The sequence below is a fragment of the Haliotis cracherodii genome, unplaced genomic scaffold (assembly GCF_022045235.1).
Source record: "Haliotis cracherodii isolate W230 unplaced genomic scaffold, xgHalCrac1.p SCAF_13, whole genome shotgun sequence".
In the NCBI taxonomy this organism is placed as follows: Eukaryota; Metazoa; Mollusca; class Gastropoda; order Lepetellida; family Haliotidae; genus Haliotis; species Haliotis cracherodii.
Window position 1 is genome coordinate 7143483 of NW_027266268.1, and position 14832 is coordinate 7158314.

Here is a 14832-nt window from a genome sequence, read left to right on the forward strand (position 1 = left end):
CCAAGGGACGCAACTATGGACAGCGAATCACGGCTCCTCAGACGACTGGGCCACCCATGCCCCCTATTTTGAAATGAATACCTTGTTCTCATGCATCACTCTGGGCTTTCCTCCCACATTAAGCTGACATGCCGATATAACTGGAATACTGTTAAATGCGGCGTTAAACCCATCTATATGGCTCCAACTCACTCACACTCACTCTAATAGCTATATGGCTCCAACTAAATCACACTCATAATATGTCTTCTATATATCAAACTGCTTTCAAAACATTTGTAATATGCACATATGTCCCAGTTTTAAGATGACAATCACCTTATAATATACATGGTGAATGTATTAGACCAAACTGGATATTCAAATGTTCATAACACTGGAATTATACAAAATTAAAAACCTTACTGTAGGGGCATGTGAACATTACACATAAGCCCATTTCTAAAGTCCATCAGGAATCTTGTAGAACAAACCATTATGATTTGTGAAGATTCCGCGGTAGAATAGGTCTTCAGCATCCCATTCTTGCGGTAAAAGGTGACTATGCTTGTCGTAAAAGGCGACTAACGGGATTAGGTGGTCAGGCTCGCTGACTTGGTTGAAGCATGTCATTGATCCCAATTGTGTGGATCTATGCTCATGATATCAATCACTGGATTGTCTGGTCCAGACTCGATTATTTACAGACCGCCGTCATATAGCTAAACAACAGACAAACAAACAAACAAAAACATTATGATTTGTAAGCACATGTACTTGTCACGTGGATTCAAAAGAGACAAAAATTCAGGTACTTTTAACAGCCTATGGGAAAAGGTTTTTTTTCTATCCCACAACTTCAATTGAATATGTATTAGCCCTAATATAAACAGAAAAAATATAGCCATAGGGCACTGTAGGTCAGCTGACTTATGGAGAAATAATGTTACGAGAGTTTAACCACTTTTTGGTACAAATATCTATACTGAGAGCAAGTTTAACATGTTTAAGCCCCTCTGCCTAAAGTTCTTAAGAATAAGATTGTTAAACTTTTTGTTAAATTGCACTTTCCTATATATTAAAATTTAGGGGAGTAGTGCACTTTACCAGGCGCACTTTTTCAGATCAGCTTTTGGGGCTGGAACGTGCATTGCCAGCTCACCAGCTTGGCAAATTAATGGGCTAACTGGCCACTGGACCACGAGTGCTATCACATGTAATCAGTGCTCGTTTAACGGGTCATTAGCACCCCATTAACATGCATGCATTATTTAGTAAACAATGAATTGCGGATGCGTGTCATGTCACGCACCGATCTCCCATTCATCTTTTATTGAAGCCATACCCCACATTGTTTAATTCGAACATGACCGACCAATCAGATTAACTGGATTAACGCTTGAAAAGGTAAAAATTTATGGCAAACACTTGCCCTAAGCAAGATAACCCTAAGGACCGAAAAGAGGTGTTTGATCGTAAAGACGTGTAAGTTTCCCTAAGACCGAAAAGGAGTGTTGGATCATGAAGCGAGAGTCACTTGATGGTGAGGCACGGTAACAGTACAGCGAGACAGCGGTCGCACTATACCGCGGTAATTGAGCGGATGGTAGAGCTCGGGGTGCGCCCGGTAAACTACATTATTGCCACTAAAAGATATAACTAAATGTACCCCAAGTTGAAATCTATGGTACCCAGGTCGAGAACGACCGAATGAGTTCAAATGGCCTGTGCATCAACACCCCCCCCCCCTTCCCTCCCACCCCCACACAAACTCTCGAATATATTCAAGCCAATATCTGAATATATATATTACAGTACTCCGAGCAGACTAAGAATCTTGCGCCCGGTAAACAGAAACCGTTCCAACGTTTTTACCTAAATGATTGATGAGCACCATTAAACTCTTGAACTATGGTCATAAATGTAAGTAATCAAGCAGTTTTTTGACGAGACGTCCCGGAAGTGGATATCAGTGCCACCTATCGCTCATCCAGGCGAGGTAACTCTAATTCATGCCCATTGCGCAACACGCCCACCAAAAAAAACCCACAGGCAACATAAGACATCATCTCAAAGCAAGGTTTGTAGATCATCAAAGGTATGAAATCTGATTGATTGTGAAGGTTTGTGTTTAACACTGATGTTTATATTAGTTGACTATCATTAAAGGGAATCGACACTCCAACTTTGAAAGCATAGAAATATAGATCGGCTTTTCTTCGCGGATTCCGGACTATAACCCCGATTGGTTTGACATGTGTTCGGCGCTATTCTCGCTGCGCTGCGCGAAGCGACACCTATCGGAGGATCGAAGAATGAGAAGCCGTATAACATAACAGGGTCATAGGGTGAAGCTATCGGTCAACATCATATTGTGTACAATAAAATAACTGCATATTATCCCTTCAAAGAATTCAGGTAAACGATCAGGTGATAACACACTGGATTAATAAAAGAAAATGTGAAATTCAGATAAATTATCAATAAACCGGATGATTTACCATTTAAATTGTATTTTCTGTTCTGCTAGGCATTGTATTATATGCAGAAATAAAGATTACCGTGTTTCTCCTATGCCCAACAATTACGCTACATCACAACAACACACTTGATAGTGGGACACGCTGTGCGTTGCACGGCCGAGATTCATTCCCGCAATTGTGGAAACATACATTGATGTTCCATGCCTTAGATCTTTCATACAATGAAACGTACCTTATTTGAGGTGGTGAAATTGGGTTTAACGTCGCGTCCAAGATTATTGCACTTAAATAGCGACGTGCATGCACGTGTGTGTGTGTGTGGTTGCTTGTACTAGTCCGGACTAATGCCGATTTATAGTGCTAGCTCACTGAGATACCATGCCGCAGTTTAACATGAATGCCCCACTCAGACACAGTATACTGACTCCGAGCCGACCAGTCCTTGTTTTAGCACCTTAATGCCGAGCGCCAGACAGGGTAACAACAAGTACCATCTTTTAACGTCTTTTGGTATGACGCGGCCGGGGATCGAACCCCGAACCTTCCGCTCTCCGGGCGGACGCTCTACCACTAGAACACGGAGGCGGTCCGTTTGTTGGATCACAAATTAACTTGCTGTTTCCCGACACGTAAAACCAGAGGTAAACAACTCCTTCAGAGAAAATACTCTGGAACCGTGTTCCCTCAACGACTGCAAACAGCAACTACCGGAGTGTTTACAGTATACATGTGATCTATTGCAGATGTACATGAACACTTGAACCTGATATATTCATTAAGCTACATATGTACATTGAAATATGGCTCGGTAGCCCACACGTACATAGAAAACACATTGACACGGACACATATATACTTTAACAAGTACATAATACTTCTGTATCGCTTAATCAAATTATAATGTATTATAATGTCTGCTAGCCTATGAACCCACAGTAAGCACATCCGTACTGACAATAATATACACTAACACTGCATATACTGTATTAGGGCATATTTATCCTTAACCCCAGAGCATCATCGTATGAAAGCACAGCAGCAGCTTACATTTGTATTATAATGGCTCTTCAGCCCCGAGCAACATCACATCATCGTATAACTGCACATATAACAGCTTACATTTGTATTATAATGTCTCTTCTGCCCAGAGCAACATCACATCGTCTTTTCACTGCGCATACGCAGCTCACATTGTATAAAATGTCTCTGCAGCCTGGCGACAACAAATAACCAAAAACTATAACAAATCTGAATCTGTCCCCACTGTCACAAATCTGAAACATACGGTCAACAGATTATAACATTGACAATGCAATACTTTTCACATAAAGAAATAGAAATAATCTAATGGCCGTGCTTGCACCCAAAGCGAGACTGAACAATTCATGTTGTTGTTGCTTTAAGTGTTTAAGAGGTCGCCTTAGGCCTTTGCAATTTCGCCTCCCCTATCCCTCTTTGGGACTTATGTGTGTGAGTCGGGTATACATATCTATTGTGAAGTTGGTATTCACATAATTTCTGTTTTTGTATTGATATGATTTCTATTTTCGTATATTGATATAATTTCATTTTTATCTTTGGCAGCTCTGTTTATATACGTTCGAGTAGCTGTCCATCTCTCAGAAATAGTGTTAGTTTGGCCTTCGCTATTGCATCTCTTGACAGATAGCGGATCTAACTGCAATTCTTGTTTTAACCTAGACTGGGCTGGGGCATGGTCTTTACATTCTAGTAACACGTGAGCAATGGTTTCAGCCTGATTGCAAGGTGAACAAACCTTGTCATAGTGCTTTTTGTGACCGAGTCTGAGGCATGAGATGGCAATTTCAATTTTCCTTGCATTTGAGTATGAGTTTGGCTTTTGTCGGATCTTTGGTTGAATTCTGTGTAGCCATCCGCCGATCTTACTTGCGTCCCACTGGGCTTGCCGTCTTTGGGCTATAGAGGCTTTGATTTTGATTTTTATCTCTAGTTTACTAAAGGGAATAGGCTGTATACTCGCTTTGACTAGAGCTAGCTTCGCCAGTGAGTCTGCTTTTTCCTTTCCATGAATATCTATGTGAGAGGGGATCCAACACAGCTCCACCTGTTGCCATTAGTCCGATAGTTTTGTATATTCGTATAGAATATTGTTGACAGTGTTTGGCCTGGAGTTAAATAAATATATAAACTATTATTTTCTCATTTGCCGGAACAGGAAGTAGTCACTGGGTGCCAAGTTTCGGATGTAGAGTGGGTGATTTAACTGTACAGCCCAGACTTAGCCCCCAGTGACTATTTCCTGTTCCGGCAAATGAAATCTGCCTTATGTGGAAGACGTTTCCAGGATGACGAGGACATAAAGGCTGCCACAGAGGCGTGGTTAGAGGGCCAATCTGCGGATTTCTATAAAAGTGGTATTAAAAGCTTGAAGGACAAATGGAAAAAGTGTATTGAGGTGAATGGGGATTATATTGAAAAATAAAAGACTTAGTGCAAAAGATATTCTGCGACTTGGTCTTATATCGAAGTTGCACAACGTATTGAACGCCCCTCATTGCCGGATATGTTTACGTATGGAACAATTTGATCAGTCTTCGTTGAGGCATCCCGCGTTCTTGCTACAGCAAATGAATGAAAACAAATGCAAATGTCGTAATTACAACCGACAAAAGGTATATGTATTATATCAGGCAGTTCGAGGAATGTATCCGTGAACAGCCACATAAAGGAACAATATCCCATACATCTGCAGCTGTACAAAGAAACTTGTCCGATGTCACGTGTCTTTGTAACAATCTAATATTTAAGATATATATAGCGTTACGAGATATTATGACCCTTGTTCGCTTCTCAACTGATCACATAAGTTTGTGTCAGGCGTTACACATAGGTGTCAAGTCTCATTGATCAGCTGAGACAGACACGTGACAACTATGTCGAGATACAGTGAACATATTATCGGCTAATCCTTTGAACAAAGTATGTTGATTTTACATCGGCACTTCACGTCCAGAATTGGGGCGGTGGGGTACCCTAGTGATTAAAGCGTTCGCTCTTCAAGCCGAAGACCCGGATTCTATTCCCCACATGGGTACAATGTATAAAGCCTATTTCTGGTGTCCCCCGCCATGATATTGCTGGAACACTGCAAAAGTAGCGTAAAACCATACTCACTCACTCATGTCCAGATATAACCCTACATTTATAAACACTTAATTTTGACGAATCCACTGTGCAAGATAACAGTGTTTAATCCTTTGATCAATGTTTTTTGCAACTCTCTGATTATTCCTCAGTTGCTACATCGCTGTGGATGAAATAATGCCGATACGACGTTAACTTAAAACTCAATCTCTTGCTGGGCTGGTTCTACCTCTAATTATACCCGTAATTAAGTCATTAACTGAGCAGAAAGTGAATGACGACAAATACACAGGTGGAGGGTTATATCATTAAACGTGGATGACAAGAAGCCAATATGATATTTGCCAGTCGTTGCTGTTGAGTATATGAACTGAATTTCATTTACAAAAATAATACGTACACGTATTTTCCGTATACCAAACAACATAATTGTACGTACACATTTGCACACGCAAATGAACTTGCAAGTGAAAGATTACAGTAAGCATCATCCTCTCAATTGCGAGGATTCAAGGGGATTACCCCTCGCTGTCAACGAGGTTTTCCAGTTGGATCCTCGCTGGTCAGAAGCCCAGTTTGTTGGGTCGCTGGCGCTAATTGGCTTTTGGATCCACTGGCTCCACTGGTGGAGATACGTTCGCGGCACGAAATTCCAGCTTAGTTGGGAAAGGTGGGAACAGGACTTTTATAGTCCTTCAGCTACCTTGCCTCGGAAGATGCCGATACCCGATACACCGAGGGATCAGATGGTCCAGATCGGTGACCTGGTTGATGTATGCATGTCCTATACCTGACGGCGTTGGTCGTTGCTCATACTATTAATCACTGGATTGCTTTGTCCCGATCCGATTATTTACTGACCGCCTTCATATGGCTGGAATATTTTTGAGTGCAACACACCATAAAAGCAAAATGAGGCACGGGTGACCGAGTCGTCTTAGGCGCCGCAATTCGCTGTGCAGAGTTGCGTCCCTTGGGCACGCCAGAAACCTATGACTGTGGGTTCGAATCCCGGTTCGCCCCAATTATGTTTCTAGGTTTGTCAGCACAATACCCGTGCTCGTGGGTTTCACCGAAGTGGTAAACGTCTGAGACCTGCATCACTTTGGGCTTTCCTACCACATTAAGCTGACACGCCGTGATATAACTGGAATAATGTTAAAAGCGGCGTTAAACACAACTCACTCACTCACCCATAAAAGCAAAACAACAACATTCTATGGCTATGGGTTTGTTAAATTTAGTAGTTTGCAGCATTTCCCCCACCTTTGGCTGTGGGTGTATGCTGACATTATCAGTGCGGTGCTTAACAGCATACACACATAAACCTCGTCTATTTGTTGCCTTTCAGGAGTAAAAGACGAAAATGGCATCCGACAAACACACTGCCAAGAGTATGACGCTTGACCCGGCCAACAAACTTCTGAGTGAGCTCCTCACACGGTCACAGAAGCCAGACATGCCACAGGATGTAAAAGAAACGTTAGAGAAGGTGGTTGACTTGACTGATAAGCGAGTTGAGTACTGTCGGAAACTGACATCACCCGACTCTCCGAGTGCCCGGATGATCAGCGAGAAGACCCGCAACACACCATGGTCTAAACTTTATGACGATGGCAAAGTTGGATCAAGGTTTAGTCCGCAATGGATGAGCGGATCCGGTCAGGGTAAGAAACATCGCCGAATCAACACCAGTGTATTTACAACCACATGATGTTTAGAGTTTGAGGGAAAATGCAAACGATAACAAAAACGAAATACAAAAACCGATGCCTTCAATAAAACAACTTCTAAAACATGTGCCATCTTACAGAGGCAAGGGAGTTAACTGACTTTGAAAGTGGAAACTGGACTTTTATAGTGAGTTAGCTCCCTTGCCTCGAGAAGATACACATGTGCTTGTTTATAAGAACACACATTGATATATTAATTGCAACTGCGAAATTGCAGCGATGTTATGATCCACGTTTACTATCTGACAGTGACCGACCGCTATATAGCTACGATTCATGCCATTTGAACTTTCTACTGAATATCATTTTATATTCCACACTTTAATTTATGTTTAACAGTTATGGCCCTTATTTAGTCTTTTTGCATACTTCGTTAAGGGATATTTATGTTGATCACTTTGGAGGGCACTTTCCTTATGTTTTCGTGTATGGCCCTTTGTGTATTTCATTGCTGATGCGGCGGCGGTCGGGTATCCTAGTGGTTAAAGCGTTCGCTCGTCACGCCAAAGACCCGGGCTCGATTCCCGACATGGGTACACTGTGTGAAGCCCATTCTGGTGACCCCCGCCGTGATATTGCTGGAATATTGCTAAAAGCGGCGTAAAACCATACTCACTCACTCATTGCTGATGCTGATTGCTGTACACATATTTCAACTTTATTCTTTAATGTGCTCTCATAATTGGACGTATTACTTTTAAAAATGCTTCCATTAAAGAGGCAAATTGTTGAACCTTATCAGCAAACATCGTTTAGCAAAATTAATGTATACATCATTTAAACATGTTACATTGAAGTAAGTCGCTGTACTCTGTTGTTTGACAGGACAGTTGCTTCAGTTTCTGATACGGATGCAGAAAGCCAAAAGAGCCCTGGAAATCGGGATGTTTACAGGATACGTGGCCATGGCAATGGCAGAGGCTCTCCCAGAAGATGGCGCCGTGGTGACATGCGAGTTCGAGCCCTATTTGGTAGAGATGGCAAGGGAAACGTTTGATGGAACGCCGCATGGAAAGCAAATAGACATCAGACAAGGTTTGTCTTATTTATGCTGCCGCTGCTATACTCCAGATAATCGAATTCGAACCAGACAAATCCGACCTTGTGTAAACATATCAATCTATACAGACAAACTCTATGGGCATATTCAGTATTCAGCCGGAAGGATATAGGTCTTTTCGTAAGAAGCGACTATACTCGTCGCTATGCTCACTGACTTGGTTTATGTATATCATCGTAGCCCAATTGCGTGGATCGATGTTCATGACGTCAGTCACTGGATTGTCTGCTCCAGACTCGATTATTTACAAACCGCCGTCACATAGCTTGAATATTGCTGAGTAGGGCGTAAATAACAAACAAACAAATGTCAGTATTCTTCTAATGAAGGGGCAAGAATTAGCTCTGAGCGTCACAAAGAATGAAATAAGTTGTTATCCTTAAGAGGGGCGGTCGGGTAGCCTAGTGGTTAAAGCGTTCCCTCGTCACGCCGAAGACCCGGGTTCGATTCCCGACGTGGGTACAATGTGTGAAGCCCATTTCTGGTGTCCCCCGCCGTGATATTGCTGGAATATTGCTAAAAGCGGCGTAAAACCATACTCACTCACTCACTGTTATCCATAAGAAACTGTCATGTATTCAGACAAACCTGTGAATGATAATTTGAGCAAGGTTCGAAGCTGTCTGGGTACGACATCCTCAATATTTCAGCTTGTATAGGCTCTGTTCCGCCAACTCCTTGAATACATGGCTGCGACACGCGATATCTGTGGTGAGGTGAGGTAAAATTGGGTTTAACGTCGCGCCCAAGAATATTGCACTTATATAGCTACGTGCATATACGTGTGTGTTTTGTGTGGCTGCTTGTACTGGTCCAGACTTACGCAGTATACTGACTCCGAGTCGACCAGTCCTTGTTTTAGCCCCTTGATGCCGAGCGCCAGGCAGAGTAACAACAAGTACCATCTATTAACGTGTTTTGGTATGACGCAGTCAGAGATCTAACCCCGGACCGTCCGCTCTACGGGTAGACGCTCTGCCACCGGACTGCGGAGGCGGTCGAATGTGACATGAACTCTACGCCCTGCGTGGACGTCATGCGAGCCCTACCACTACTTACCTTTAAAGCAAGGTGCAGATAGACATACAAGGCTATAGTCAACGCCACTTTAAATAGATTATAAGGCGGAAGGGTAGCCTTATGGTTAAAGTGTTCGCTCGTCACGCCGAAGGACCGGGTTCGATTCCCCAAATGGTCACGTTATGTTTAGCCATTTCTGTGTCCCTTGCCATGATGGAATATTGCTAAAAGCGACATAAAACTATATTCGTTCTCTCCAGTGAATGCACACGTCCCATTGCAGGTCCGGCACTAAAGACACTGGACAGTCTTGCAGACGAGGGTCAGAAGTTTGACATAGTTTACCTTGATGCCGACAAGACGGGTTACCTCGCTTACTTCAAGGTCAGTGACTAAAGCTGTGATATACATTTTATCCACATGGAAAAAATCCAAATCGTTCAAAATATACATCAAGTATACGTCAGGTATTGAAGTGACAACCAAATGTGTTAGGAATGTAAAAAGAGACGCGTAGACGTTCATTTCGTTTGTGAACACCATGAGCACTGGTGCGTTGGGTAGGCACGCCTGAAGCCATGATCAGCGAATCCTAGTAACAGCTAAGGGAGGCAATTCTGCATATCTAGTTGCAGCACCTTATACCACACTTTCTCCAATTAAAGAAAATAGGGTATTCCTGAATGGGGATATTTGTTTGGAGGTGAGGTGAAATTGGGTTTGACGTCGCGTTCAAGATTATTGCACTTATATAGCGACTTGCATGCACATGAGACACAGTGCACTGACCCCGAGCCGCCCAGTTCTTGTTTTAACCTTATAATGCCGAGCGCCAGACAGGGTAACAACAAGTACCATCTTTAAACGTCTTTTGGTCCTTCCGCTCTCCGGACAGACGATCATTCAACTAGACCACAGAAGAAGACTATAATATTTGTTTTGAAGCTTTGCTAGATTCATATGATGACTATTTCAGAAACTTCTTGATCGAGAGCTCCTAGCTCCGGGAGCCACTCTAGTTGTAGACAACACGTTTGAGTTTGGGTTCGCCTACACCGAGCCTGGCTCCACGGTGGACCAATTCAATCAAGCAGTGAAAGACGACACAAGGGTAGAACAGGTAATGCCATTGTCACATAAAATACAATCAGAGAAAGGTTTTGTTTTATTGTTTAACGCCGTCGCACCCCAGCTCCAATATGCCAGTAAATAATTGTGTCTCGACCACACAATCCAGTGACTGATATTCAATTTCTTTATTTCCGTACTGAGGAGGCCACAGGCCTATAGTACATTTATGATTTGTACATTCAGAGCAGTAGAGTCTATAACATAATATTTTTCCTGTGTCTCATTGCATGATAAATATACATAGATACATTTTACAAAAGTAAGTACTTAGAGTTGTTTAACAGAGAAGTGAATTAAAGAAATTGGGGTTGACATGGTAAAATGGGCATAAAATGGGAATATAAAAAGGAAGTGGTATTCATCTTCAGTGTCATTCAGGGCGCACAGTTGACATGTATATTACGTCCAGTTTCAATAAATAAATCAACATCGAAATCTTGCTAAGGAAACCCGGATTTGTTTTACATTTCAACAAGATAAATACTGTTCGGGATATAAATACATTTGTTTGATTCAGATACAGACTGAGACAAATTTTCTAAATATATATCTGTTAGTCTTTGTGTTGATGATCTAATGAAGTAAGATTGACATTGTTTATTGTGTTCACACCATACATAGCCATAACTAACGGAAAACAGCAAGTCTAGATCTTTTACGTCTGTTACCCAATTTTCGTTTTCTATTTTTATCAAAGAGTACCATCATATCATGACATTTTTTTCGAGAACCTATGAGATGGCATATTCAATAATCTTAACCAATATTTAATAACCTTTAGATATGAATATATATAGATTGGATCACCATATACCATAACACTTGGTGTATTAACCTTAACACCAAGGAATTTCTTGCAGGCATATAAATGTACTTTTTCTATTTGTTCAAGCTTACTGAGTCCCCATATCTCTGCTCCATATAGTAATATCGGACTTATCTTTCAATCAAATATCTTGAAGAACGACTTGTAAGTAATATTTCCAAGAGTAAAGATTTAGTTTAACACACCAATTAATACCTTTTGAGCTTGCATCGATGCTTGCTTTGCATGCATAGACCAACTAAGATGATTTGTAAAATATACACCTAAATACTTGTAGAAAGAGTTTCTAGGCATTCCCCTTTGTAAAACCATTTTTCCTTTTGAGTAAGCTCCCCACCATTTTTAAAAACAACGATCTTCGCTTTATCTTTGTTTACAGTTAATTTCCATTCATCACAGTATTTTTCTAATTGTTAATTTGTGTCTGTAAACCGCCAATATTACTTGAGAATAATATAATATCATCCGCAAATAACAGTGAAAATAGTTGCGTCATGTCAGGATGTAGTTGAATTCTATTTGTACCCTTATTTTGAATATGTGTTGCTAATTCATTGATAAAAAATGAGAACAAAAAAGGACACAGTATGCAGCCTTGTCTCACTCTAAGTTCACTATCAAACATTTCCGTCAATTCCAGGTTATTTCTGACACATACTTTTACATTTTCATAAATATTACATAGAAGTTTGCTCATTTTACAACTAAGACCATGGGAATACAGAAGTGACCAAAACTTATGCCGTTGTAAAGAGTCAAATACATTTGCAAAGTCAACGAATAGAGCATAGAACTTTCCACCTTTTGTATACGTACTTAGATACTTTTGTACGATTGTTTGTAGTATAAACATATTATCAATAGTATTACCTCAGAACACGGATCCCACGTTAATGATAGATGTAAATATCTTATTGAATATGCTTAAAAGGGTAATACCTCTGTAATTATTCATATTCATCACCTTGTTTATAGATGGGACGATAATACCAATCGACCATAATTTGGAAAATGTCTATTTTCTGATATCAATTCTAAGTATGGAAGTAGTAAATCTGAAGAATGTTTAAGTAATTCAGGAATAGTATCATCTTGATACTTACAATAGTATCTTGTTACTTTTAAGAATATATATGCTGTCTAAAATCTCATCCCCCATTACTGGAGAATCAAGAATATCCTCGGTAACATTTTTGTTTGTATCATATCGAGCGGATGTATCTGGTACCGTAGGCTCTGGTTCAGACTGGTCTTCATTGGTGGGGGTGACAAATGATTTGTAAAGTGTTGGTACCGATCATTAGTGGTAATATTATTTCTAGATGCATGCTTTTTATATACACTTTTAATATTATGATTGGTTGGTTGATTGGTTGGTTGGTTGTTTAACGCCGCACTCACCAATATTCCAGCTATATTACGGCGGTCTGTAAATAATCGAGTCTGGACCAGAAAATCCAGTGATTGATATCATGAGCATCGATCCACGCAATTGGGATCGATGACATGCATCAACCAAGTCAGCGAGCCTGACCACCCGATCCCGTTAGTCGCCTTTTACAACAAGCGTAGTCACCTTTTACGGCAAGCATGGGTTGCTGAAGATCTATTTTAACCCGGTTCTTCACGGGTGTATATTGTGAGCGACATTTGTTTGTTTAACTTTGCACTCCGCAATATTCCAGCCACATGGCCGTGATATGTAAATAATCGAATCTGGACCAGACAAACTTGTGATTGACCTCATTATCATCGATTTACGCAATTTGGATACAATGACATGCACCAACCATGTCAGCGTGCCTGACCACCCGATCCCGTTAGTCGCTCTTAAGACAAGCATGGGTTGCTGAAGACAAATTCTAACCCAGGAGCAACAACCCACTGTGATAGGTACCAGGACAATCACTGTACCCAGAGACCAAATGTCACCACCGCCTTTACAAGTATAGGTTGCTGGGTACCAGTTATAACCTTGAATCCCAACAGAATTAAAATCATTAATAAAATGCCACTTGATTTTAGTATATGACATATTTTTAATGTATATATAAAACATCAAAACACCGTTACACTTATGATGCTCTTTCCCATGATTTTAAGATGATGCTGCCCATCTACGACGGTGTCACGTTGATCAGGAGGAAGGGGGAGTAACATGGAACAGGGACGCGCCCATCATAAGATGAAGACAACTATCCTATCCAAGAAATCTACATTTTGTAAACGATGACTTTACTTCTACATAGAAAATGTTAACGTAAAGTTATTTAATCATAGGATTTGTTTGTTTGTTTGATGTTTAACGCCGCACTCAGCAATATTCCAGCTATATAACGGCGCTCTGTAAATAATCGAGACCAGACAATCTGGACCAGACAATCCAGTGATTGACATGAGCATCGATCCACGCAATTAGGATCGATGACATGCATCAACCAAGTCAGCGAGCCTGACCACCCGATGCCGTTAGTCGCCTCTTACGGCAAGCATAGTCACCTTTTACGGCAAGCATGGGTTGCTGAAGACCTATTCTAACCTGGATCTTCACGGGTCCTATGACCTATGTCACTTCAGATACACGCAAGTAAGAGAATTAATCTGTGCTTCCAGATTGTCATAGAAACGTCTACACAAAGTTTTAAAAATATTTTTTGTTTTTCCATGTCAGCAGGTTGAAACATATTATTATATATTTTTGTGCGATAAGTATATTTTATAAATGCCATGTTTTAACAGAAATAAACTTTAATCAACCCGTATATAGAAATGGTTATACTTTACAAACATTAGCGATAATGTGTTTTACCAGTTTTATTCAATTTGTTTTCTTGTTTGTTTAAAGAAATATTTCAGCTTTATGACGTCGGCGTTATGACGTCAGACCAGACAATAACCATTGACGCATCGACACACTATGAACCAAGTCTGACGCACCTTCCATTTGGTCGACACTTCCGAATCATTCACTTTACAGTTTTAATCTGATTTACTGTATAGAGAAATTGCAATTTTTATGTTTTTGCGACTTATGATGTTTTGTCTCTAAACTGATAAACAAGACATCAGTAGCATTGTCCAACGTAATAATGCAGCACAAACCCCGCCCATTCTATTATAAACCAATCAGAAAACAGTAGACCGGTGGTTGGCGTGGCCTAATATCTCTCTCAGTTTATGGAAAAATCAACGCAAAAAGAATTGCTATGCTAACCAATCAATAGCCACGGGCTTATCTATAATTTATTTATATACTAAAATACTATTTTACTAAAATTAAGTCATTAATTACAATAAATAAAAGCGACAAAACCCTTTCCATAGTCGAAAGAAATCTCTGTCAAAAGCAGAGTCTGTTATATGATCCCAGATTTCATCACATTGTGTTTAGGAGCACTGTCAAGTAGTCATAGTATCAGGTGATGGTGAACTCATGAATATCATATACGTGGCAGAAAACTCCCTGTCACACAA

General features: G+C 40.7%; 1 protein-coding gene across 3 annotated transcripts; it reads left to right on the forward strand.

Moving 5' to 3' along the window:
* The first annotated feature begins 1982 nt into the window (after positions 1–1982).
* Positions 1983–14079, forward strand: LOC139458823 (O-methyltransferase MdmC-like). Of its 3 annotated transcripts, none has more exons than XM_071240250.1 (6): positions 1983–2059; positions 6940–7255; positions 8147–8356; positions 9685–9785; positions 10378–10521; positions 13462–14079. In XM_071240250.1, the coding sequence occupies exons 2-6, from the start codon at positions 6955–6957 to the stop codon at positions 13513–13515; spliced, it is 810 nt and encodes a 269-aa protein (XP_071096351.1). In that variant the 5' UTR covers positions 1983–2059; positions 6940–6954; the 3' UTR covers positions 13516–14079. The 3 variants fall into 3 exon arrangements, with proteins under 3 accessions (XP_071096351.1, XP_071096350.1, XP_071096352.1); XM_071240249.1 differs by having other exon boundaries at positions 2005–2077; XM_071240251.1 differs by having other exon boundaries at positions 2021–2102.
* Positions 14080–14832: the final 753 nt, after the last annotated feature.

Excerpts from the sequence above, each read along its gene's own strand:
- LOC139458823 (XM_071240250.1), top strand. The coding sequence starts at position 6,955 with ATGGCATCCGACAAACACACTGCCAAGAGTATGACGCTTGACCCGGCC. Across the intron at positions 7,256-8,146 it reads GATGAGCGGATCCGGTCAGG|GACAGTTGCTTCAGTTTCTG; the intron begins GTAAGAAACATC and ends GTTGTTTGACAG. Across the intron at positions 10,522-13,461 it reads ACGACACAAGGGTAGAACAG|ATGATGCTGCCCATCTACGA; the intron begins GTAATGCCATTG and ends CATGATTTTAAG.